The sequence below is a fragment of the Phallusia mammillata genome, chromosome 4 (genome assembly GCF_965637545.1).
Source record: "Phallusia mammillata chromosome 4, kaPhaMamm4.hap1.1, whole genome shotgun sequence".
NCBI classification, from domain to species: Eukaryota; Metazoa; Chordata; class Ascidiacea; order Phlebobranchia; family Ascidiidae; genus Phallusia; species Phallusia mammillata.
In genome coordinates, this window is record NC_137255.1 from 30,253,039 (window position 1) to 30,280,976 (window position 27,938).

A 27,938-nucleotide genomic window follows, 5' to 3' on the forward strand; every position below is an offset into this window, starting at 1 on the left:
GGTTTAGCATCAACTATGTTGTCTATTGGGGAGGAATGAAAATGTTTTGAAATATTTATGGAGGAAATCTTGGAAACCACTGCTCTAAACAATGTTGGTATTTGCTTAATCAAAGTCCGCTGCCATCCACACAACTCGATTCGCTTTAAATCACTTTGTTTTCGAGCGCGCAAAAATCGTAAAAAAGAACAAACGACAAAAACAAAAATATCGGGCGTCCAGAAAAAACGACTGGCGATATTAGAGCGAGAGAAATAAGAAAAAAGAGAGAGATAGAGAAAAAAAGCACTTGGTGCAAGAAACACAGAAATCACACGCGGATATATTCTGCTTACCGGGGATTCCCCGACTTTACTGGCTGAAGAAGTTTGAGTTGATTCTGTCCGATAACGTGAGGCACACGTATTCATCCGCGCTGGCGCTTAAGTGTGTCACTCCGCGCGAAATGACCGCCAAGGCAATACGGCGTAAGTGTGAGGACTTGTAACAAAATATTTCCATCAAAACGTTTTCTCCATTTAGGAGTTTGCGAACTATGGACATGCTTGGAGCAATGATGGGTCAAAACCAGTGGTGGGATCCAGCCGGTTCTACAGAACCGTCTCACGAAATTTCATGAGATCAGCGAACCGGTTAGCATTACTGGTTACTGTCAATGGACTTTTTGTAACAGAACCGGCTGAAAAATATGACTTTCGTAATAGAACCGGCTGACAAAAAAATTAAATCCCACCACTGGTCAAAACCCCAAAAGGGGGGTAGCACCAAAACCAAGGGTTGGGGGCGCCTTGCACCCTGTTTAGGGGGTCGGGGGGCTTTGCAAGCCTCACATCATCACCCTGTTGTGATAATGACGTCATTGGTTGTGCGTTGACGTAATCGATTGGCTAATTTCTGTCGGACGTAAGTTGTAGGTAACGGGATCGTTTCACGATTTTGAACTCTTAGGGAATTTGGCGGGAACTTTTTCGCGTCTGATTCGTTCGCCGACGCCGCTGATTGTGACACAACAAAGCGAAACAACAAATGAAAAGGAGAACTACTCAACTCTCCCCTTTATTCCCGGGGAAAGCGCAGTCACACTACCGCGTAATAATCGGGGGGTTCCGAGTACTCAGGCGGGGGGTCATCATCCCCTGGGGTGAGGGACGCGGTGGGGCAGCGGGCGTTGCTAGGCGACAACAACGATGCGACCTCGTGTGGCCGTCTCTCGGCAGGATTCGGTTTAGTTCGACTTTCCTCGCGGTGGCGCTGTTTGCGCGTCACGTGGGTAGTGACGTTGCGACCGTTAAGCGCAGCGATGACAGCGCTGTCAGTGGCGAAATGCGTCCGGTTCGGTGGAGGTCGGCTGCGAACGCTGTAATCCGGACCTTTGCAGCGCCCAGTTTCGGACGACGTCCTGTGCGGAGGGTTTGGCACCACGCCACAAGATGTCGCCTTCGCGTAAGGATTGTTCAGTTTCCCTCCCATGAACGACGGAGTTGTCACGTGACTCGAACCGAGACCGAATGACGAAGAACCTGGTGATGTAATAACAATTCAGTTTCACTGTTGCTTGGCAATCGTGCGATGACGTATTAGTTTAATTAAATTCAGGGGGCGGTCTAGACATCACGTGATTATCGAGAGTCACGCCAACAAAGTTAAGTTCCAAGTTTCAGTGTCGCGGTGAAATTAAATCAAGCATTGTCATCGCGACTCGTACAAACAGGTTTGTTACGTCACAATCGACTCACCGGATCGACTTGGGCTCATGCTGGAGTGCGACGTCACAAGGTGGGATTGTGACGCACTTGAGTGCACGTGACGCGTGGTTGCTAGGAGACAACTTTCCTTGGAAGAGCAACAGCAGATATCGTAGTTGTTGTTCCGCGGTGCAGGCGTGGGATTCGTACCCGCGACTTCAGGTTTGCAACAACAACACAACAAGCCTCGGGTTGTCGGCTGAAAAAGAAAAGCGGAGTTGGTGAGATTTGAACCTAGAACCTTCTGATTTCGCTGCAGTGCGGCAGATCGGGGGGTTAACAAAAGTTCATCACGATTCGCGTGCAGACAACAGAGCTGCAGACAGACGCTTCGCGGAATGATTACGTCAAAATGCGACGTTTGTGACGACATAAGGATATGAATTAGGATCGCGGTGTGAAACAAAATCAATGCTGGTGTGAAAAGCCCGGATATATTTATAACCCGCCCTCCCCCCACAATACGCGCGATGTCACGTCTGTCTGTAAACTGGGGAGGGGATTGCTCTCCAACCACCTACACACAATTCTCATTCACCACTTGCCGTGAAATAAGCTTGAAATGTTGACACATTTTACGCCAGGTTTTTATAGATTTTAACCTTGCCTATTCAACATTTACTCAAATGAAACAAAAAAGACGTTTTACATTCTAAAAGTTTATACATCATGCACTGGTATTAGCAAAACTACAAGCCAAAGTATATCATCGTATACATTTTAGCGTTTAAATATTTACTATACTTTTGGCAAAATAGCTTGTTGCTAAGGATTTAAACAACACACGGAACAAAACAAAACCAGTCAACATACAACAACATGAAGTTCCATTCATTTCATTGCACACTTTAAATCAATTGTTGTTTACAAAACGTTGAAAAAAGTAAAAATATCCGCACGAAATTGATGTCAAAAATTCAAACCCATACTTCGAATTTCTGTCACCAGATTACAACACGGGCAGCACGCACTTCGTTGTAGCGAAACCACAGTAAACCTTTAGTCACCTTACCCGACGTCACAAACACCTGAAACCGCGTCACGTACGATCGTCTGTGACGTCACTATCAATCGACTGTCACATGACAAACGGGAAGTCAAAGGAGTGTGACGAAAAACAGCCTGTCAAATAAAGTTGTGTTTGCAGAAAGATCAAACGCGTTCGTTTGAAATTTCAAGGAATTTCCTACTAATATATTATCACGTAAGCGAATCCAATGAAATGTGGCGCATACGGGAAAATAAAAAGCACCAAAAAGGCAGAAAATATTGACTCTATGGATGCAACAACTCCTGACATGATTTTACAACAACAAAAATCTGAGATGCAGAAAGTCGACAAGAACATGGTTATATAACGTCTAAACAAATGAATCAGAAACAGTTCAAATTTTCAATACGTTTGAAGCACTCTAATTCAAATAGCACTTGATATTAGTGTCTGCACCAGAGTTGCAAGTCGGGCCGGGTTCGGGTTCGGGCCGGGTTCGGGCTTGGGTATTTGTGAGAAAACGGGCTTAAAACGGGCCTGACTTTACGTTCCGTGTCCGCCATTTAAAAAAAAAATCTGCTAAGTAATAAGTCTCTGGCTTTGACCTAATGCCCACCCTACTCTAAAACGTATTGTTTACGCCATTGTCTACTATTGTTCATTGTGTTTGTTGTCTTTCTCTTTTTTCTTTTTCATTTGTTATTTGGGTCCCAGCATAGGCCTGTCAATCAAAATTTCGGGCCTAAACGGGCTTCACAAAAACGTTTCGGGTTCGGGCCGGGCTTCGGACTTATACTTTCGGGTTCGGGCCGGGTTCGGGCTCAGATTTTGGGCCCGCTTGCAACTCTGGTCTGCACACAAAACTATTTAAAGTCAAATATATGTTTTCAACACAAACCAACTTAGGTACACAAGACCCGGACGTGAATAGAAGCTTCACTAAAAACTAAATTACCAGCGATGTAGAATCAAACATACACATTTTATTAAGCAAATGTTTCGACAAAAACAATTGACATCATAAGTAAAATAAGGCACAAGTTGAACACCAACTTAATTCTAACAAATCGTGAAGAATAATTCACCCCAGAAGTTATTTATATTATTCATCAAAATCTACCTGTGTTTCCCCCAACAATCAGTGCTACGTACTAAAACCCTTTAAACTCAATGTAATGACGCGAATATAGTTCAAACTCATTTATGTTCAATTTGCAATGAAGGTTTGTCCAACTAAATGCGCCATGATGATTCGCTTTTTGGTTAAGTCAGTTCAAGCCAATTAAAGTTTCAAAATTCGAATTTTGTTGACCTTGAAAGGTTTGTAAGGTCGAATCATATTTTGCACACGTTAGTTTGCAGGAAGTATTATACTGTTCCCAGCCGTGGATCCCGTGGTAAAGCGCTGTGCTGTCGAATCGGTTCAAATTAGACTGGATCGGAAGGATGCGCGGATTTAAATATATCCGTCGGCTGGTATTACATATTTCTGTTGCATCAGCCTGTTGCTATTGTTGTGTTCTGCACTCAGCACGTACATGACACGGGTGACATCTGCCAATGCCACACATATGAGTGCCAATTGACACCTGTCGCAATGTGGTGAAGCATGCCACTTGTAGAATGGCCAAGGTGTGCAGGAAATTTATGAAACTCTTTTTCCACAGTATCTGATTCGCTCAATGACAGAGAAATCTTACAACCAGGAAAAGCATTTTTCATCGACGCTCCAAGTCTAAGAGAAAGCAAGACGCCAAAACTACATGAAAAAATCGTGGCCTTTCAATCGCGTTTTGCTTTGTCATGTCACAAATCCAAGCTATTGTGATGCGTTAATTAAATAATTCGAAAACATTCTGGGGATATATTGGTTTTGGTGCACTTATAAAAAGTGGCTGTTAAATAATTTCTATTTCAGCCACTGGTTGTCATTTGTTTTCGAGCTTCATAAAAAATAAAACAATATTTAATGATTATTATTTTTGTTCATTTGGTCGTTTGATTTTTAGATTGGTTTATTCGCAAATCGCACGAATTGAGAAGAAATTGTTTAGGACAAAGGAAATACATGCCAATATTTGTGTACGGAGCTTTTTCTGTTGTGCGTTACAAAGTTATATCCCTTCTGTCGGTTTTGTTTCATCTCACGATGATAACAGTAATTGTTTATATTTTACCCATAAGTTTTGGCTTGCATTTTTTTTGCTGAGAACATTGTGTTTTGTTAAGAGTGTTGCGAAAGAGGAAAAACAAACTGTTCGTATTTTATTGATGTCAACTTCAGGAATACAATGTCAAAACTTCGTGATGTTTTACACAAAAATGTTAGCTTGTAATTTCCTATATTTCGAACCGTGTAACGCCTTCCCGCGTTCATGTCCTATGCCTCACATTATGCTCAGAAGCAACAATTAACGACAGAATAACAAGCGCACATCGGGTGCAGACTGAGAAGTTTCAGCATCTTAGAGTCACAGACAGGACACCAAGCGAACGGAAAGTGCAAATCGATACTACAGATGATTAAGGGTTTTTCTAAAGTTCATGCGCGTTCAAATGCTCAGTTGAAACGAGGCAAGTCGGGACGTTCTGTCTCCTACAGCAGTGGTCGGCAATAATTTTTCAGGTTAAATGCGTTAAAACATTTTGCCCATGTATCCCGGGGATGATAAACTAATTTATGTGTTTTTATTGATAAATATTAGTAGTTTTTTAAAGACCAGTTCGCGGAAAAATTTCAGTTTTAAAAAACGGTCCGCAGTAAATAAAGGTTGCCGACCACTGTCCTTCAGCATTTAAATGAAAGATTGAAGTTTAGAGCCACAGTATTGATAATATACATTTGTTGAATGTTTCGCCTCAAAAAACAACAAAATTACAATCGCAAAACAAATCTCTCCCTTCAAATTTTGTGTTACTTTTTCGGAAAACAACTAGTATTTTCTTTTGTTTTGCATCACTCCAGTTGAACGACAAATTTGTTAAATATGCCACCTGGTGGACGAAACGCTTGTTCGGTATTTTCTATTTCATTTAACGTCGGTAAACTTTTGATATATATTTAGTATTCGGAAACAAAAAAGGTTTTCACTCCAAGTGCCCGACATTTTCATGTAAGCTTATTTTTTCCACATTCATAGCATAATTAAATGTTTGCTTACATAGTTTAACCTTCCCCATGAACAATTAGCATTTTGCTTGTTTAGTATTTTCTTCCTTGTAAGAATTTGCGGCTAAATAAAAACAATTAAAAGTTGACTTCAGGTTAAATTACTTCAACACGCCCAGTGCAAAACTTTAGCAAAACACACAGTTTCTGAAATAAATTTTGGGTTGAAAAGACTAAAATTGCAAAATCTGTTATTTTTTTCTTTATTTTTGACTCGGGTTATGAATGTAAATTAACACTAAAAAGTTTTGGAAATGTTTATTTCCAGGTTAAAACCAGTTAACAATCTCATAAACAACAAATACATTTCGCTAAAAAGGCGTCCCACCAACTTACCAGGATTTAACATGAAACGTTGTGATAAAAAAGCAAACAGACACTTAAACGGAACACGTTGGCGTACGTGCTTACAGAGGCTCCGTCATTTGTTTGTGTGGTGAGGATTGTGAAGAGACAGACGATGTTGTGTCTACGACATAGAGGAACGTGGTTAAGTGACAACTAGATAGTTCAACTGCTTCCCCTGAATGTTCGGAGACCTCATTTCCTGGCGGGAAACTCATTTCAGTTTCACAAACGAACTTCTTCGAAACTACATTTCCTTCGTTTCATTAGTTTGTGGACGAAACCATGATGGTTGCTGTTTATTGGAAAATAACTTCCCGATTTTAGGAAGGTTATGAAACTTTGCGGGTGGAATTCTGTGCGGTTCAATTTCGTTGTTTCGTTGGATGACGAACACAATATTTGTTGTGATAAAAGAAAAGCAAATTACGCGAAATAGGGATTTACGTAAATAACTTGCTTGAAATAACAGCCTCACTCTTAAAACAGTGCAGCACAAGTTATTTCCGTTCATTACTAAAAACGACTTTTTTAAAAACGTCATATTTTGCAAAATACACCCAAGCAAATATAGCTAATATCAACGAAGGTAGACATACGTAATGTTTACAACAATGTATGGTAGTTTTAAGCGTGTACATAACGAAACACCCCAACACGACGTTTTGGCTCGAACAAAAATTTAGCCAGCTTTATTTTAAGCACGCGTTTTTAATTAAATCTCCTTTTATGCGTCATAGTGCACTCATTGTTAGTGTAATAAAAAGAATCAAGTCATTGAAAACCGTCGCGACAGAGTCTGTTGCACGATCCAGTCAAATTGGCCAAACCTCCGAACGTGTTTACCAAAAATCTCAGACGACTGGTTCGTGCGAGAGAGGCGCGAGAAGAAGGCAAACGAGAGAGGCGCCCGAGAAGAAGGCAGACAAGACGTAAGCGGCGTGGAATGTCTAGACAGCAGACAGTTAATTGTGAGGTGACAACCGGCGTCAAATTAGTCACCGAAGCTCGAGACGACGACACGATTGCGCAACAATGGTGGGAAATTCCACAATAAAAGGGAAGTCCGAAAATCACCAGAAAACAAAAAATTTGCTTAAACGACAAATTTAGACAAAGCGTATGGCAAACCCTTCATGTCGCATTCAGTGTTATTTACCCTGATGAAGGCGACCTGTGTAGGACGTCGAAACGTCAGAATAAAATTACATTTGCCAGAAGAGCTCTATAAACCTGATATTATGCCTGGCAGCAATAGCTTATATTTAAACCATTCATACTTTGTCTGTTTGTTTTTTGACAAATCCCAAGGTATAGTGTCTTTGTTGGTGTTTAAATTTTGGGGATTCTGGTCAAAGCTGGGATACACAAGGCTAAAAACAGAGACAACAACATCAACTAAAAGAAGGAAAACAAATTTGTTTTCCATCTCGTGACAGTGAACCTAATTTATGTAAATAAGGACACGTCATCCAAAAGACAAATGTTGAAATCTTTAGAATCGAATATTTTCGAATATAAAAATACAGCGTTTCATTGTTATGAAATAACGCGTGAAGCTCGCGATTCGCTCTGTCGATATTCGAAGCGTGCTTTGAATATTTTTGTGTCTCGTCTGGCGACGGTTTAATGATCCACAAACGTGCTTGGCTTCATACGAACTCAGACATAACAGAAACATTTCATACAAAATGAACGGCTGAACATAAAATCACATCGTTCAATTTCACATCCACGCTACATTTTATTTGACCGCACCCACGGCTGTTATAATGGAAATAAATAAAACTTTCTTTTTTAGGTTTAGCAATAACTCAAAAAAAAAACTGAGTGAAATCAAGATGCGTCCCCTTCAGGGCAAGGGACCCATAATTATTCGGAGATCAAAATTATAACTGTAAAAGAGTTTGTACGGATAAATATCATTGTAAACGATTTAACATTCGCTGTCATCATCGTTAGACATGAAAATGTGCTAAAAAGTGAGCGTTTCTTTCGAAATAACTGCGAAAATATTTCGCTAACGTGTTGAATCTTGTCGTTGTATTCATTTAAAAGTTTACAAAAGTTATGGCAAATGTGTGAATTGCCTATAAAGCCACGCTTACTAGTAACGTAAGCATCGGCCAGAGAAAAACGCGGTAAAATATAATCTAAAACTTAACCATAAGTTTGCCACTTAACATATGTGGGTTTTCCTACAAGTTAAGACAGTAAAAAAATTACAATGTAATACATCAGACGATGGGCATGAGTTTGTACCTTTTTCTTTCTTCTCACTGATGCTGAGATAAGATCGCTATTATCGCTTGAAGATTCGGTGCTTTGTGGATCGCGATGTTGCTGCTGGTTCAGTTTGGGTTTTAAGACACGAAAAAATATTGCAAGCGGACCGGGCATTGCTCTTTTCAAATTTCCCTGATGTCACTTCATCAGGGAGTTAATAAATTACACAAGTTCAAACCAGTCATGTCAAGTAACAACATAAGTTAACATATCAGCATCTAGAATGAGAAAAAAATTGTTGTTTTTTCTGTGTAAAATCACATCAACCTACTAAGTTCCAGAACGTATGATATAATAGTACACCAAATGCGTTTTTCTTGCTGTTTGAATAAACAAAACTAGTCAGATGACACACATCGCACAATTTCTTAATAAAGTTGCAATCCAACGAAACTTGGACATATGCAACTAAAGCTAGTGGGAAATTGGTTGACATTTGAAGAAAAACACAGGAAAAAAAACATAGGCCTCAAATACTAATATTCCAAAGAAGTAAACGTGAAACGGACTCTGTTGAATTCGAAACCGTTTCCAACTTCAAATCACAATGAATTCATCGACAATGACGGGAAATTGGCTCGGTTAAAATTCACAGTAATTCATTGCCGTCTAGCTCTTCGGGAAATTTCAATTCTATTCATTACTGAATAGTAAAATTCCTACGGGAACAGACAAAACATCTGCCAAAAGTTTCCCTCTGATAAGCAAGCTGAAAACCAGATTCAACAAGCGAGATGTGAACGTTTTAGATTGTTTGTGCATTTTGTTGCAACGATCCACTTAAATTGCACTGAAAAACCCACCGTACTGTTGGTTGAAACTTAAAACGAAAAGTACAAATAACTTTTAAAAGCAAACCGATATTTTGTAATGATTTTTGTTGCGGGTTTTACTAACTTTGTCACAGACACATTTGCCGCTGCACAAGGCATTTGAGGTAACCACCATTAACAAAAAAAAACACCTCATAAGTACAAACAAAGATGACCTGCCGCATAATTTATAAAATTGCAGAAATATTTCAGTGAAAGAAGGAAATTGTTTACTTCTTTTTTAGACACAATGTGAAATATCAAGCCTTCCATTTTTAAACAAACCAAATGTCTCAACCAGCAGTTTATTATTTAAACCTCAAACTTCTGTTAAAACAAAAAAAACGCAATACTTTTCCAACCACTACTCTTGGAACTCGGCAAACATGTTGTCTTCTGAACTGTGTAATTATCTGAAAACGTTTCCCTTTTCTGAGGATCGTTCCATTTTGAAACCAAACAAGCACCTGCTCATAATCCCACGTAGAATATATACTTGACTGTGGTTGAACACTATGACCTTTACAAAGTCAACATGCAAATTTCACCAACCCGTTGTAGCGCGTTGACATGCTGCTGAATACAACACAAGGTTTGCAGGCGGCCATGTCAAAAGCATCAGCAGCAGCACGCAAAAGTCAACAGACTTGGCGCTTCAGGGCAATGACGTCTAGACGTGTTGTCGACGGTGTAGCTTCCCCAGCCCGGTCGCGTTTTCATCCCCGCGTAGAAGTGAGATTAAACCGAGCCGAGGACTCTCCAATTGCTCGGCCATGTGTGCTTAGCAAACACTGCAGCTTATATCCCCACTTCGCCGGGCGAACAAGCACCCAGATATCGGCTACAAATAACCAACAGTGGCCCATGTTGACGAGTTAATCCCATTGCTACGTGTTCCTGCTCGTGTTACGCAATTACTCCGGCTAACTACACGAGCTTCTACACATAAAGTGGGTTTGTAAACGAGTTTCGTGACTTCAACTATGTCTCAATATTAAAGCTGTGATGCAAAGATGACCAAATGCTGCTCAAGAAATTCAACATTTCTAACACGAGTTTTTTCTCATTGAAAGACAATCTGTTATAAGTCCATCACTTAGGGCTGGTTCTTAACATTGCGTTTATAATCTGGCTTGGTTCAAACTGTGGGCTTCACAAATGGAGGCAACACAAGCCCGGCAATGCATTGGAACTTCCTGAGATTGAAGTCAATTCCAACATTGATTGGCTTTAACAATCAAACATATGCGACGTTTCAACAATAACATACTGACTGAAACACAAGCACAGGAAAACAGTCTTAACTAGCTGGTTGGAAATAACTTCGATTAAGGCTTTTCTACATTTAAAACACAAGACACCGACTAAAAAGCCATTGCTAAAAATATTGCACCACAATTTATTGACTACATACATAATATAATCCCTCAGGCGGTTTAGTTTTGAAACAAGTCTAACAATTTTGAAATCCAATCAAGGAAAGATCATGCAACACTTGATGTTTAATGCAACGCACAACATCAAAACCGAATTTCATCCCCAAAATGCACTTCAATAAACTGGAACATGTAGTTAGGGGTTAAGCACAACTAAGTTATCAACTAACAGTAAAGTGAATATTATGATCCAAATTGTCTTCAGCAAAGACTTGAGATAATTTATTCGATGATAGTGTAAAGGTTAAAAAAATTTCAATATAATACTTGTTTACTCTCATACAGCAATATTAGTAAACCGAAACATTTTAAGCTGGAAATATTATGCAAGTACAAACATTGAAAACTACATTCGTTTGCAGATCAACAAACACTGGCACTCAAAACTTCAATCCTCATTCAAAAGCACAACCTCGCACTGTACTAACTGCATACTCTTGTTGTCATAAAGGCACAACGTAAACTTCCTGAATCTGATTGAACCTCAACCAAGTCACTGCTTATCGCAAAAGGTAATTCACTTTGATATGTATTAATGCGGGACAGGAGCTCGCTTAAGTTTTGCAAACACTCGTCCCTATTCGAACTTGAATCCATCAAGTCATTCTGTGTGAGTCGCGTGCCTAGGTTAGGGTTAGTCTACTTCCCCTTAACGCCAGCGAGTGAATCCCGGCAGCCATGACCGCCAGACACAACTGCTTCGCTTCACTTCAACTCATATTAAAGAGAGAAAGGGAGGAGCAAGATTGCGCAAGAGGAGCAAAGAGCAATCGGATGCCTGTGCGTTTCTCATTACCGCGGCAGGTCGAGACAGATTCGCGTGTCTTCAGTCAAAACGCAGTTCAACAGTTTGCAGCTTGGCACGTTCGAGCGTGGGGGGTTCGCACAGCTTACGTTGAACCTTGCTTCGCTTCTCAATCAATTTTACTTTCGAAACAATTGACTAGGGATCAACGCTCGCTATATTTTGCTCAATATGTAGAAAACTTGTCAGTACTTTATTTGTTTGATGTTTTTTCGCTTTTTCGCTTTTTCTCACCACCTCTTGGCTTTTATCTGTGAATTTGCATTCGATTTCGTTTCATGCGACTAACAAGCTACTCCAATTCGTTGGGTATTTTACCTGACGATGTCACAACTAAATAATAAAACATCAACTTATTTTTAAAAAATATTGGTTTAAGTAATTTTGCGAAAAACTCTGTTCCTTTCTTAAAATATTTCCCAAATCAATGCAATTATTAGGAATATACTTTAATACTACTAAAAGCCACTTAATTACCAGATTGATAATGATATTGCTTCTAATTTATTAACCTAATTAGGAGTTTGATACAAACTTTGGTTTTTTGAAATTATAAACACACTGTTTTAGTTCGTTTTGTGAATCAAGTTCTACCAATAAGTAAAGTCTGTTTATAGAAACATACATCTGCCACTAAACTATTCCAAAGTTTGTTTTCAGACTGCTGCTATTTAAAGGACGCGAAACAAATTACTTGAATATCGTCAAAAATTCAAAAACTAAAAGCTTACATTGAACCAACAGATGGCGAAAACAGAGCAAGTTTCCAGTTCCCGTGTTCGTTTATTGGAGCAAGTAAACCCATCAAATCCATTTAAATATTTCCACAAGCCACAAATACTCCAAAGCGAAACAACGCGATGCCCGAAACGGCAAAACCGGGGATTTTTAAGCAAACTATACGACATACGATTTCCTAAAATACGCTTGAAAAAGTGCGTGTTTCTGCCGCACCTTATTCACATAAAAAAACATCACTAAAGTATCAACCAATACAAACTGCTTAAACACCGTGAAACGTAGTCTCCACAAAAAACACATAAACCCAAGTCTAGCCAAGGCTATCTGCGCTCTGCTGATTCTGTTACCTTAACTTACTTCAGTTAACAATCGGTCACGACTGTTTAAAACCAAACCCCATAAACTTGGGACATTATTAACTGAAGCGTAAGGGGCCGATGTTGTGGCGAAGTCTAATGGGGAAAGCTTTAAAGGGCGAGTGAGCCAAAGCAAGCCACGGACGAGGACCGTTCATTTCGTCTGTGGTTAAGACGGTGGTTTCTGTCAGGGGAGGGGAAAAGGGCCTGTGTGTGCCCGCCACTTTCACCCGACAAGCATGGAACGCTAGCTTCAACCGCTTAATAACTTTGACTCCGAATGAACTGTGCTTGTGGGTATTAGAGGGAGGGGGAGTGAAATGAAAAGAGTACCCTTGCCTATCCTTCTTGTCACGTTCTTTCACTAATGTCACAATTCTATTTGAATGAGGAACTGTCGACGCCAAAAATGAAAAACAGAATTCCTTTTTTAAATTAATCCTGGTTGGTTCTATGGGTTATATGAGAAAACTTCACTTACATTTCAGCTATATGTCAAAGGTGATTAATCCATGAAATTTTAACAACAAACCTTAAAATTTGACACATATGAAATTCACCGACAATCCTAATTTCATAAATTGATATAAACTGTGTAGTATATTATAAATCACGAGTCACCAGAGACTCAGTACGACAGATGGAGACAACAGTCGCATATAATAACAGACTGAAAACTTTGACAAGTCTGAAGTCGTCCACCGTTTTATTAGACACATATATTTCGCCCAAGTAATAGCCATCGTCAGTATCTAAGAACAAAACAGCGCTAAACAATGGTATGCAAGTTAAACTGTAGAGCACAAACAAACGTATTAAAACCTGCTGACAGTAAGGTAGAACTGGGACCTGCAGATGGCTTTTTATCAGTGTTTCCGCCATTGTTTTTTACAACGCTTCTGCCGTCCTTATCTACCTTCTTTTGCCCCGCGCCACAGATTGAGCGTTTTTCCTTTTCTTTACGTCTTTACTAGTGCGTGTTTGGCCGCGCCATCTGCAGATCCCAGTTCTACCTTACTGTCAGCAGGTTTTAATACGTTTGTTTGTGCTCCACAGTTTAACTTGCATACCATTTTTTAGCGCTGTTTTGTTCTTAGGTACTGACGATGGCTATTACTTGGGCGAAATATATGTGTCTAATAAAACGGTGGACGACTTCAGACTTGTCAAAGTTTTCAGTCTGTTCATAAATTGATGAGTTTACATTTTTCCAGCTGATTTACAAAGAAGTAACTTGGTTTCAACTTGCGGAACTTTGCGACACAGGAAAACAAATATTTTGCTTCATCGCTCCGTTATAATGCACATTAGTTGCCAAACATGATCATGAAACCTTAAAGTCACGATCTATTGATATTCTATTCTGTCTTCAACATGTGAACCCAGTCAGCAACGAATTTTAAGGTTCGCGCGATTTGCTTCTATAACCCATTTCGGAGCGCGGTTGTAAACTTGAATTCGACAACAAACACAACTAGATTAAAGGTTGAAGCCTTAACCACGCAGAAAAGAGGCTGAAAGTTTAAGCTAAAACTTAAGCTTTTTTCTGACTGTTTAGCCTTTGCAGAAAACGGAAAACACATGGAAATAAACTACAAACAAGACCAAGAGTTCGACACCTGCTTTATTTTGCTCTAAATACTGACAGTTGCAGGCAACATACAACTATTTTAATCAGGCCGAAATAGCTTCAATAATTTCAAAAAATATAAAAATAATAGTTAAAACGCAATTAAATTTCCGCGACAGATAAAAATAGCCATAAACTACCATCTTTCTACCAATACATTGTAGCCACTTCGCAATAAAAAACAATTGAACTCAATGAGACATAGCCCAAAGGCCGAGAAACTGGAGGTATTTATTTTGCCGATAACCACGTAATCTCACAACGTTTTAAGTGTTTTATCTTGGATTTTAGGTAAAAACCACTAAATAAACCAACAGTATTTCGGATCAAAAAGATACAATCAAGTATTTGAGACCAGCACTTAAACAGCAATTCGTTTTTTTTAAGCTTCACACCTGAATCTCTCGGTTGATTTACTTTGATAAACAGCTGCTTTCAAAATTTCACGTATTGGGGATCTGTGGGTTAAATGCTAGGTGAAACGGGGTAAAAAGTAACGGTTCGCAACAGCAGGTGCCACCTGTTACGTGTGTAAGTTGCAACACACATCAGTAAGTTGCAACACACATCAGAAGCATCGAAACAGCCCTTCAGCGTACAGCAGCAACCAAACTAAAGTTCAGTTCACGTAAAACCGTAAAAAGACAGTCAGTAGTAAACCAAGTAAGCAAATATAAACGTCAAACACAGTGAGAGCAAGGTCTCGACCTCGGCACCATCAAAGCCGTTTGGCGGAGTGAATAAGTTTCAACGAATGCGAGTTTCAAGATACGTGAGTTGGACAAGTAAAGTGTGCGGGCGGCCACATTGCCAGACGCTGACGCCGCATGACGCCGCCGGGAGCCGAACCGCGGCCCTTTCCGGCCTCACGCGTCCTTGTAATAAACATAATTGCTTGGGCGGTTGCAAGTCGGACCGCGTCTTGCTGAAATACCCTACCGCGTTTAATTATACAAGGAGTGGCGCAATTGAGAAAGCGATTACTTCATTAAACACGTGCAACAGACAGGAGCCAACACGTACATGTACATCAACAGGCACATTCTGCCACAAACCCAATTAAGCACCTTTTTATAAACGAGGAAATGAACTAAGTGCCATTTCAGTGCTGTTTAAAACACACATTTATGCTTGTCGTTAGATACTGAAGATGCCGCAAGGCGAAACATATTTATCTCAATTCATAAGGATGGATGATTTATTGATCATTAAAGTAAAGCTTTTTTAGTGTATATAGCAGCCAAAAGTTGCGCTGTTTTTACCCATTTAAAACTAATCAGTGAAACAATAAAGTCTGCTGTGAGGCTAAACTTCGCGTCTTCCTATCTAATGCGTGTGTGTTTGGGGGGGAGGATGGGCTGAATCGTTGCACACTTCCGCGACTTCCGGGGACAGTACGGAAGTGACGCGTCAAAGTCACGTGTAAGACTTCATCGGGCGTGTGCATTGGAGCCGAACAGCGTCACGTTTACCGCTCAAGTGTTACGTCACAATGCGGTGAGACACAACCCGATACCTGTCTGTGAACGCGCGAGTCTTTTCTAGAATGCGACAAACGCGACAGAACGGTTGAAGGTTTCACCCCCTCGCTGATTGTCACCTTGGTGGAAAAGATCTTTCACATTGTCCTCCTGTTTTTCCTCACAAGACAAAACACGGTTTCCAACGACGCAAAATATCAGCTTACACAATAGTTGGTCAAATTTCTAATTGCATCGCAAACTTGGAAACTAAGAGATTAACAATTCACTATTTCACATTCTTCTTGTTGAAAACTTGCTTTCTGTCCGGTTTTGACAAAGTTGACCTGATTAACCAAGCTAACCTGAGCAAATGAATTGCTGTCAGAGTTTTCTTAATTTTGAAAAGACAGAAAATTTTCCAACATATTCAGCGAAACATACAAATAAACCGGTTAACCCAAAACAAAACCATCTCGGGCTCAGTCTGCATCACTGACAGCAAAATTCACGCAACAACTGCTTCAAGTGGTGTAGTTGGAATTTTCAATCACCTACTGACAATGACTTGGTTCCACAACTTACTGATTGAACAGAGCTCATTGTTAGACAAACAATCGGGTTTGTTACTCAACAACATTGTGATACAACACAACACAAGCTTGAAAGCAGTGATTTAATCAAAACATGGAAAATTCAGAAACTATTTGCAAATAAATCTTCAATATTGGGTCAAAACAGTGTACACTGTCTGCTGCAAATCTTAAAAAGGTTGTCAAAAGTTCTTTGTTTTCATTTTATCGCTCGTAGAATAAAATGATTTGTTTTTCATGCCAACACATAATCGCTAATACAACAAAGTTCTTTATGCCTTTATACTGACAAATTTAACCTGCAAACAATTGATGTTAATGCAGCAACATTCTAGCTTTCGGTTTTATTCTTCTAATTGACGTAATTTGTTTCCGGCAGTAAAATTTCGATTATCGGGTTTACTACATTCGTGAAATCTGACAAAATGACAAATAGCATGTTCTCTGTACTCGTTTCAACCCGAAAAAGTAAACGTACCACACTCACTCCCTTTCAATCCATTAAACTTTGATCCAAATCTTATTCACTTTGATTAAAATCTAAACTGAGCGACACCAGTGCACATTATGCTCGCTTGTTAGTCGTGTGTTTTGTCACAGACACGTTTTAACGCATGTGTGATGTCACAAGCATGAATTGAAACGCACTGAGGGCCATTGTGTCGTCGTTTGGCACGTTTTATTCCAGTGCCCTTTACTGGGTGGGTTCAGCAGACAGACAACTGCAGCCAATAGCTTCAGTTCGGCATTTATGCATTAAGCGCATGAGCTTTTTGCGTGTATTGCCACAAGCTCACGAGGTCACTGTAGCTCCTACAACCCAACAAACAAGCAAACAACAAACCACAAACCGTTTGGCATTATGTTGGTCTTACATATTTTTAAAGATTTCTGTTCAGTATTTAACATGATTTTTGCTACATTTTGTATTATAGCGACGAACTTTTAATACCTAAGGCAAACAGCAAGGAATTCGGACTGCTTACTAAACAAACAAACTTCGATACGCTATCAATACACCGAATGTTCTCTTTTTCCTCTCGTTTACAACTTGGCGAATTTCTAAGACAAAAAGTTACCTAAATTTCGCAAACTCATAAAACTTCGAAACCTAAAAATGCTTCCCTACTTATTTTTACCGTTAAGGCAAGTCAAATTTATACCTCAGAGCCAAATATAGCCCAGACTAAGAACCTTATGACCAAACACACTTAAATCGTATCAGAATATCACAACTGCGGTTTACAAGAGATCAAGTCAACAATAGAGTATACCTAGACAACCCGGTTTGCCCCAACACCACATTCAAGGTCATATATCAGCACAACATGCCCCCTGTGACCGAAATATCCTATGTCATCGGCGTCTGGACGTCCAGCGCTCTGATTGGCTGGTGAAGTGGGCGTGGTCGGTACAATAACATGGAGTGGAGGCACCTTGTTTATGTGGTTACAGTTAACGTCAAGGAGCTGTTTACTTGTTGCGAATTCAGCAATGCGACTATAACCTAATGCAGCTGCATGGAAGTCCTGTTACGTATTTGCCACTGACATAGCGAAGTTTCAAAACGCACCACCATGGCGCGGTAAAAATTAACTTATTTGCCAACAAAATATGTCTATGTTGCGCTTGTTTTCAAAGAAAACCCCAGCTTTTTAAAAAACACTTTAAAAAAAAATTTTGTGTTCAAAAAATATGAAAATACAAAATTTAGTTTCAAAGTGCTGTAAAGAGTTCACGGTAAGATGAATATTTCACAAAGAAGGACAAACCCAATGAAGCTAAAACTTTTAAAACTGTTCTTTGATGCTTTCGTAAAGTATTCGGGGATTTATTGTCGCAAACCGACTGCTAAACCGACACATTATGTGATTATCTCAATTTTGCGTGTTGCCTTTCCACAACATCATGAAACAACCGGATGTACCTGCTCGTGCGCCCTCCGATGGTCGCGTTGAGGAGGAGCGTTCGTCCGGCAGATGTCGCACCATCCCCGATCTTCGCTCCCACTCCCGTTCCTCCTCAGGAAGACGCAGAAAACAACGAAAGCGAGAACAATGAGGAAGACGACGACTGGTATGCAGATCAACAACAAACTGCTGCTCTTTATTGTGCTGCGCCCTCTGGTGGTCAGTGGGTTACGCTCGGGCGACACCGTGTGGCCAGGAGCAGCACCTTTAACGTTAGATGCTGCAAAAAAAACAAATTATTTTGTTTTAAGTGATTAAGTTTTCACGTTTTTCAAAGTACGCAAGTAAAATCGCGCTAAACGCTGTCAATTCAATTTAGTACTTTATTTGCCAGGCTTTCAAACGGAAAAAAGTCAAAAAACATAAATTTCTGAAAAACCTGCAACCTCGGGACGCGTTGATTGACACATAAATCAACTTTGTACGTCCAACTTATGTGAGATAATGAGATTCAAGCCCACAACAGCGCACATTACACGTGGCAATGACGAAAATAGTTTTCCAATAAAAAACAATTAAGAACCGTTTTAGGCGATGGGAATTTTTAGGTGTATTAATCATTTTCAGTCGACACATATTTCTCTGCGAAAAACGATTACAACTCAATCAGTTCGCCTCATTTTGAAACCAACTGGTTAACGAAAAACACCAAAAGTTTGAAGTTAAAACCTAAAAACTTATCCCAAAGTAACAAACAACACGGTCGTATACGAAAATTGATGGCACTTCAAAATTGACATAAAATTGTGAATTATAATGAGCATTTATGTTTGTTGTGATTATTGCGTTATTTCAACACAACATTTTGCTAATCTTACCACCTTTAAACCAATTCTACTTAAAATGAGATAATATCAGTGATTTTGTGGATATTTTTAGCTAAACATAGTCAGTGCCTGAACACTTAACAAAATGTTAAATTGGTCTGATCGTTTTTTACCCAATTTAAGGTTGAAAATAAAAAGGTTAATTCTAACAATATATAATAGTGATTAATTTGAGGTAATTTAATTTGAAGTAAAGAACCTATTCAATTAAACATGTACACATTATTAAACGCATGTACATTTCATAACCAAAGGACAAATGACTATATATTTAGAAATATTTGGTATTTAGACATGTTAGTGTAATCAAAAATTGCATCTACGTTGAAGTAAGAAATGTACAGCGTGCAAATTACGAATACGTTTTTAGTTTGTGTATTTGTGAAAAACGAAGATAGGATTTCTCAAAACAAATAGCATTTTGGTACTTTAGTTTTAGTGTTAATCAAAAGTTTTAGAAATATCAGCAACTAAACAAAGTAGGTTTTGGTACTGGTTATGGGAATTTATATAGTTACTGACCGATTTTTGTCAATTAGAAATCTAAAAATTTGACAAAAGTTTATTCACACCCACTCACCAGTAGATACAGAAGTTCTCTCAAAATGAAAAACAAGGAAAAAAGAAATATTATGCAGCGGTAATCCGGACCATCTCACGTCCACAATTAGTTTGTTGATTAAAGAATATAAACAGGCTTCCTCTGTGGCCCTGGAAAAGTTAACATGGTACATCGACACTTTTAATTTAATCAAATCATTCAAGATTATTTATAAAATATCAAATAACTTTTAAGCAGACAAAATTAAATATCAAAAAGGACAACCGAAGCTGGTACGTGATATTAAATTTGGGGAAAACGTGCTTTCTCCGCAGTTATATGTTAACGTTATAAGCGGCTTTGCGTTTAAAGTTCGTGCGTTGGGGTTCGTCCATATAAAATTTTAACCAATGATTTTCTGCAACTATATACGGATCTGTTCATAAGTTTAATGATGAAAATGACAGTCCACAACGTTTGCACGATTAAACATGTCGCTTTTGCGTCTATTTAGGCCGTTATTTTCACCATTAAACTTATGAACAGGCTCAAGTCACGTGATCTACTCACCGGCGAGTCGAGCTGCTCGAGTTGAAAAACGGCGCAAAAGTGAGAAACGACTTCCCGCAAATTTGGTGGGAGGGCGACCAATCAGAATCGCCGGATGCGGAACGAGGCAATCGGGTTTTCCCCGTAGCACTTTTCCGCTTACGAATAATTTTCCACTCAAACCCGCCTTCCCCGTTTCCCGCGGTTTCTCTCACGGGAATGTCGCTCGCGTGATTCCGCCACCTCGTGACAAAAAGTTTATCGCGTCCGCGCATTATTATGTCATTTTCATCCACAGTACTTCGTCTGTGACGTAATAAGGGAGGCGCTTTTTTCTGCCAAACTCGAATAAGTGGCTTTTCTTCGCACCCGACCCCATCAGGAACTTCTTTAAAATCTTGGCGACAATTCGGTGTCATATTTTCCGCGGGAGGACTCGCGCTGACTCCGATGGACACCGGTCGATTGGGCAGAGTGTCCACGCACAGGCGAAATGTGGAAATGTTCTTCGGCAAACGAAAACCGACGTCATCTTTCCTTCTGACCTTGGACTTGACTTCAGAAAGGCAAGTGACGTCATGCTCTTCGACGTTACATTTCCAAAAGGACGAAGTGGTAATGATGACGTCACAATCACCTAAAAATCACAAAGGCGCGTGAATTAAACCGAGTTGTTCACGAAACATTAGCACAATTTTGTTTTGCACCAAACGTGTTTTTAAATGGTGTAACCATTAAATGGTGTAACCACTCAGCATTCCTAAAATACATTTTACACCGTCATCGGTCAGAACCAGACATATTTAATGTCGGTATGTCCACAACAGTTTATAACCCAGACCAAGTGCATTTAAATCCATTTGTTCGATAAAAAAAGCAATATTATCTAAATACAGGGTGGTATAGCTCTCGCCCGCTCTCTTGCGGAAGAATCCGTCGTTTAAACTTGCATGCAAATTACTGAGGGGGGGGGTCAGGTCGACGGAGCGATATTCGATTAATCGCAGACAGCCGACGAAATTGGAAGCAAAGGAAAATCGCGTCTAGCGCGACACAAGTCAACATTCCACAACGTCACACCTAGGTCACGTGCACATCACGTGACAGCAGCAACAAGATTTGTTTGAATCCACAAACCACAAACTTAATCCCGGGGTCAATTCGCACTCAGTGTTATGTGCGTAGAGACTAGAGAAGTAGACCTGTAGTATTTCAAAACACAGCGTGGACAACAAATTGAGTAATTTTAGCTCCAATGATGCACATGCTTTTGGGGTAAACAATATTAGGGAAACTTTTTTAGGTACATAAATAATGTGGAGAATAAACTTGTAGATAAATGTTCTTCCATGTTGGAAAAAGTATTTGAACCAATGCACATTGGAACCAATCTTTGGTTATAAATGGAAACAGTTTGAACAGACACAGATGTGGCTAGACAGTTCGAAAACCACAACAGTTATTTTGCACAATCTTGTCAGTTAAATAATTTTGTGAAACCAAAAGTTTCAGACAATGGTTTGGATTTAATCAGATTTTGACAATGTTACAGTAAAACATTAAAACAAGAATAAATTGCTTTTTACATTGGTACTAACTAAAAACACAACAAAAACATTCTGTGTTATTAATATCAGTTTAAGCTTATCCAACGATATTAACAAATATCACAAGCTAGCACAGTAAAAATACAGCCTAAATATCCAACAAAAATTCTAGTAGTGTTTAACTAACTCATTTATAACCACAAAACAAAATTCAAAATGTGCCAACAAAGTACTTGATATAACCCAAGAATAATCAAGATTTATCTTTAAAATGTTTACATGACATGGGTTTGCAGTGTTATCAAGGCCAATGCACATTGCAGCCCATACATATGGGTTGCGATCATTAGGTTATCTATCGTGTTACGGTTGTTGAGGTTCACAATATCACATTGTATGTAACCAATATGTTCTAAATACTTTGCACAAGACAAATGTCACTTAGTTGGGTTTGGGAATGTCTGTCGAGTATTTAGTTTGCCAATCCTTTATTTTTCAAATAAATAAAAATAAAAAGTTGAAAAGTTTATGTGCTAGTCTACAAAGTATTGGAACATTCAACTTTTATTGTATTATTTAAGGGTTTTGCCCCAAACACAAGTTTCACATTGCATTAAAAAAGTTCACTATCCTATTTGACAGTGCCACTGTAAATTACTGGTATAAAAAGTGTTATAGAAGTAATGTATGTTTGTTCACACCGGGCAACATGAAGGTCACAAGCGACAAAAGAGCTTCAACTTTAGCAGTGTGTCAATATTAAAAGAGTACACATTTGCACAGGAAGGAATGCGGCATAAAACGTCGAGCTGCTCGAAAGCTCACTGGTAAACACATTTACATCACAACATAGTGTTTGAAGCTAAACTTACAGAAGAAGATTAGATTTCCAACCAGAAACGGTTGAACACAGTTTTTTATCACTGAACAAAATTATTCATGCACAACATCCATGCAGATATTGCAATAAATTTTAACACCAACAAAACACAGCCATCCTGATTAACACATTGAAAATAATAAATGAAAGACAAGTCATAATAAGGAAGTCAAATCAGTCCCCTTATTAAATCTATTTTGTCAAATTAAAAGATGTTTTTGTGTCAACAGAAGTGTTATGATAACAAAATGTACATCATTGACAAAAATAAACAAATGCCAATACACATATGAGTTATTAAAGCAAGTTTGGGTGATTTTCATGCTTATTACTCACAAAAATATGTACAATGTTGGTTAAAACAGCAAAATTAGTTTGTGCATTGCAAAAAATATTCTAAAATAATCTTTGTTTCAATAGACCATTTGCCAATTACTTAACCGGTGGCAGAATAGCTAAGGTTTGCATCAATTTATTTTGACATTCAAGCGTTCATTCAAGCAGGGAGTTTTTTTATAGACTTTCAGCGCATATTTGCAAATGCCAAAGGCAAAAACTTCACGTGTACTGATTCGCTTCATGCAATTTTTAAATCATAACCAACTCTTGAAATTGCGATCGAGTGCCAATTAGGAAATGTTGGCAAGCAATCACATTGACATTGAGGGATGGAATATCAAGGTCTTTAAATTTAATACATTTCAACAGAAAAGAACAGTATTAAAACAGATTTTTGTATTCAAAGAAAAAAATTAGTCGCGGTTCTTTATCCACATTTTTTTCCCAAAAAACGGTGGGTTTTAAATTTATCTTTTACGGAATTTTTAAGGGGTTTTTCCAATATAATTCGGAAACGATTTTGGTGCGTATATGTTTGAAATGGTTGACAACCTGCGGGTCGGTTACCTCGAAATAATAACGAAATGTGAGGTGCCGTCTGCAATATTACGGAAGAGATCAGTTGCATAGTCAAGCACCGTACAAGGCTAAAACGCACTTGAACATTGGAAGACCAGACAAGCAGACAACAAGGGCGAAGGCTCACTGTGGAGCGCCTCAAGTAACAGAAACAAAAAACCTACTCCCAAGTTTTCAGTACGGTATTCGGCGTACACCACAAACTGAACCCGAGCAAGTCGCGTGTGTGTGCCGGCGCGCGTGCGTGTATGTGCGTGCACCGAGACGCAAGCCGATGTGTGGTCACGGTCTCAGGTCTAGACGGACGAGACGTGACTTCACCAACGCAGCAACCTGCGCGCGGCGCATAATAAAGAAACAAGCGGGAGGGGAAGTGAGTTCTCACTCTGAGGCAGGAGAGAAATAGCGGCCCCAACATACATTCGCAAGGTATTTCTCCACTCAACAAGTCCACACCGTCTTCCGCATCACACCCATTTGCTTCTGAACTCATAAGCTCTTTGATGACAGGTCTATTCATAACATTAAGTGGGTTAAAGGTGTAGAGATGATCTTGAAATTATTCCCCTTTTTCGCAACTCCACTCAAACAAGAGGAAACTTTTCGCAGAAACTTTGGGGAACACTGAAGTTTCACCAAGGCTTACCAAGGTAAATATACCAACCAAGCAACCTGTTTTCAAGTCGTGCAAGTCAGAAATCAAGCTGTGCCACAGACATCATCAACACTTTGTGCAAGACATGAATTACATTTAATCTTGAGATTAACGACAAACAGTTGTCCCAATAGACAAGAGAAAATCTAATAAGCACGTGACAAGAACAAAAGGGGAGGGACCGTCCGCTCATTGGATTCTCTCCCCCCTTTCTAGTTTGTAAAGGAATGTGAAAGACGAGACGAAATAGTGAAAACCACAATGCACGTTACGAGACGATGTTGTGAAGGAAAGTCGTCTCAGATGTTGAAACTGGCTTAAAGTCCAGACAAGAGCAGGTTACCCGACCCAGTATCGTACGTTAACTGCATGGTTTCGCCAAATTTACGACGGTAATACACAGTAAAATCTGCGATTAAAGTTCAGCTTTTGAAATTTCAAAAGAAAAACGATTTGCGCAGACACAATGATAAACCTTTTTCGTGTAGCAAAAGCAATAATAAACTTGCACAACTGACGCCAGTGCAGCAAACCCAAATTCACAAATAGCGTGAATGTTAGGTTGGACTCCATGCGGACATTTGAGCACATGTTATTTTCCTCAATAAAGATAAGCAACCACCACCCACACATCACTCCTAACCAGTTAGGTCTCAACGTGGGAAATTATGAAAAGATAAAATTAAATAAGCGATTATGGGGTGCAGGACTAAATTGATTAGCATACAAATCAATTGGTCGAACATGTATTTCAACATCAAATGTAAACATATTCCATTGAAAGTTTCGATAATATTGACTAATTTTGACATGAAACCCAATATTATAAACTGGTTACATCGCAACAGCCCTAACCATTGCTTAACAAAACGAGTTTTGCGCTTAATCCGAAGCGTTTTCAAATCTTTTGGATTAGCGGTTATTAACCGGGGACGATGCCCCCTAGAAATGTAGGCTCACCAGAAACATCCATCAAAAGATATTAGGCCATTTTTCCATTGTGACATAATCTCGTTTCGTTTGTAATACGCATAATTAAGCGCGTATTGCAAATAGTTTGTGAATGTGCATTCGTAATTCTCGTATATATTTTTTAGAATTAATACCTATACTGATACATCCTGGAAAACTTAGTGAGTTTTTTAACTGCATATTTTAATGAGAAGGGGACACGAGTCCTAAAGAGGCCACGATCCATTAAAGGTTGAGAACCACTGTCCTAGATGTTTGCAGATCAGCAAAAAACGAGAATTGTTTCAAAACTGACTATCCATCATACAATTGCGCTGAAGATCAATCTTTATGTGAAACTCACAAACATCTACGTATGCGTATCCGCGCATCACAACATCACCGATAACCAAGCAAGCAAGCTATTTACAAGTATTGGACATAACTAAGTTTAGTGTCAATTCTAAACAAAAATCAAAGTGCAGTATATTGAACAACGTATAGCTTGATTTGTTCTTAGCAGGGACAGAACGATCAACTGACATTAAAAAATAACAAAAGCGTGCAAATTCAAACAAATTCTACTCACCACTTGATTGACAGGTTGAAAAACCGAGGAAGAACACAAGCAGGGAAATCACCGTAACTGAAACAACACAGAGATGTAAATGTTTGGGGAATTAAATTTTTGAAACTTGAGTAAGTTTGCTACAAAACATAAAAAAACAAAAAAAAAATACTGCAACAAAACTGTTAATGTCAGTCCGCTTTACCACAAAGCAAAAACATTTTTTTGAAAGAACGTAAGTTTCCTAGCATTTCTGTTTACCCTGATAAAGTCGACCCGTATGTGACGTCGAAACGTCGGAATACAAATGCAATTACCAGAAGAGCTCTACAAAGTATAAACTATGACTGGCAGCAGTACCTTATATAAGGTTCTTAGGGCGAAACGCAATCTTAGATTTTATGCACAGACAAGCAAAATGCAAATATCGTGAAGATTATTTTACGATTTCTGTGCAAAGTGCCCCCTACGGCACAGATCTTAAACCTTGTGCAAATATTAAACCCAAGAGGCTATATTTAATACTCCTTTTGGGAAATTTTTACCTACGAAATTTGAAATTACTCGTAAGTTATTTTTATACTAATTCTGAATTAGAAACATATTTCTTCAAAACATGGCAAGGGTCAAACGAAAGAAAAAAAGTTGAAAATATTCGTACATGGGGATACGTGTGTTGCAAACGTTTTTATCACTAGATCATCACCACTTATTTAAGTTCAAAGGCAATTTGCAAAATATTTATCAGTTAAACGTCACGTTTCATAACACTGGAGCACCGGTTCTCGAACTGGGGTCCGCGGTCCTTTAGGGGTACGTGAGGTAATTTTGGGGGGACCGCGAAAAGGTTGAAGTAATTCTATGATCTTATTTGGAGTTAGTTTGTGCCACTAAATAAGTTTTAATCAAAGCAAAAATCGACTGTCTCCATTGCTAAACAATAGCCTTTATTGCATGACGAGTAACAAAAATGCAATTGTTCGCGCACAATCGTAATTGATATGCGCAATTTTGCATACTAGCTAAATTCCTGCAATCAATTTTCGTTTTTCAGAAATACACATTCCAGTTAAAGGACCGCGAACCCTCGAAATAATGGTAAAGGGACCGTTTTGAAAAAATAATGAAAATATTTGAGAGTCACTGTTGCGGTGATATTGATCAATAGAAACAAAACAATTTGTTGTGACATTTTCGCGTAAGTTTCTAGGAGCCCGTTCTGCCGCCATAAATAAAACGAAATTGAATTTAATGTGGAATACAAAACGCGGATTCGCTAACAGCCCATTTTACCGTGGTAAGCGTGGCTACTGGCTATATATTTTAACTGCATATAGGACATTTATAATGTGAATTTACTGCATGAAGAAAAGGTCGAAATCAATTGGTTCGGAATTGATTCATTGCAAACACTCGTCTAGTAAGAATTGGTATTTTATATTTACCAAGTTAAATTTTTAAAGGTATAATCACGTTGCAAACCTGAATTTGCTGAAAAGTTACCGCGAAAATACAAACCTATTTTAGTACTTTACTTAGCCTAATTGCCTTGTGGAAAATATGAAACGCATCCGACGCTGCAAAATAAACCGGCAAAAAAATGGGGGACGGCTGAAGTACAAGTTTGAGCAATCAGAATGAAACTGTCTGCTCGGTGAACGAACCTAGAGCCATTTGCCCCGTAGACATAATAAACTTGCACTAAAAGGAGTAAAGACTTCTCCCACTCTCAGCATATTGGCCGCTCTGCTCTCTCTACAAAGCACGCGGCTCTCATGTTTCCTTATTGCGAGCAACGCAGGCCGTTATGTTGGGTGAAGGCATTCGCGGCAAAACCCCTTTTAATAGCAGCAGAACTGAACCAGAAGCCTGGATCACGTTCATGTTTCTAAGAATGCGATTCTCAAGTCGAAACAAGTTTATTCTGAATTAACTTAACCCGCAGGTATTATAATATGATTGCAACTTTATGACCAACAAACTGGAGCTTTACTCACATATAGTAAGGGTTATAGTTGGCATACTGCATCGCAGCAGCTATTGGGATTGGTAAACTGTATCATCTGTGCCGTAATCGTGATTGCACACCTATATACTCCACCAGCAGCATATTACAGCCCGCCTGGCTTGCCTATAAACAAATACAGTCAAATATTGCTTATA

The 27,938-nt window shown here is 39.1% G+C and overlaps 1 protein-coding gene across 2 annotated transcripts; it reads right to left on the reverse strand.

Annotated features, from left to right (window-relative positions):
* Positions 1 to 139: 139 nt before the first annotated feature.
* LOC145222886 (uncharacterized) lies at positions 140 to 27,929 on the reverse strand. 2 transcript variants are annotated; one of them, XM_080089117.1, is made up of 7 exons: positions 27,773 to 27,929; positions 25,797 to 25,853; positions 20,278 to 20,893; positions 19,747 to 19,877; positions 18,297 to 18,559; positions 1,737 to 1,944; positions 140 to 1,520 (listed from the first exon to the last, which is right to left on the reverse strand). In XM_080089117.1, the coding sequence occupies exons 1-7, from the start codon at positions 27,795 to 27,797 to the stop codon at positions 1,078 to 1,080; spliced, it is 1,743 nt and encodes a 580-aa protein (XP_079945243.1). In that variant the 5' UTR covers positions 27,798 to 27,929; the 3' UTR covers positions 140 to 1,077. The 2 variants fall into 2 exon arrangements, with proteins under 2 accessions (XP_079945243.1, XP_079945244.1); XM_080089118.1 differs by lacking the exons at positions 25,797 to 25,853; positions 27,773 to 27,929 and adding an exon at positions 23,590 to 24,104.
* Between the last annotated feature and the right edge of the window lie 9 nt (positions 27,930 to 27,938).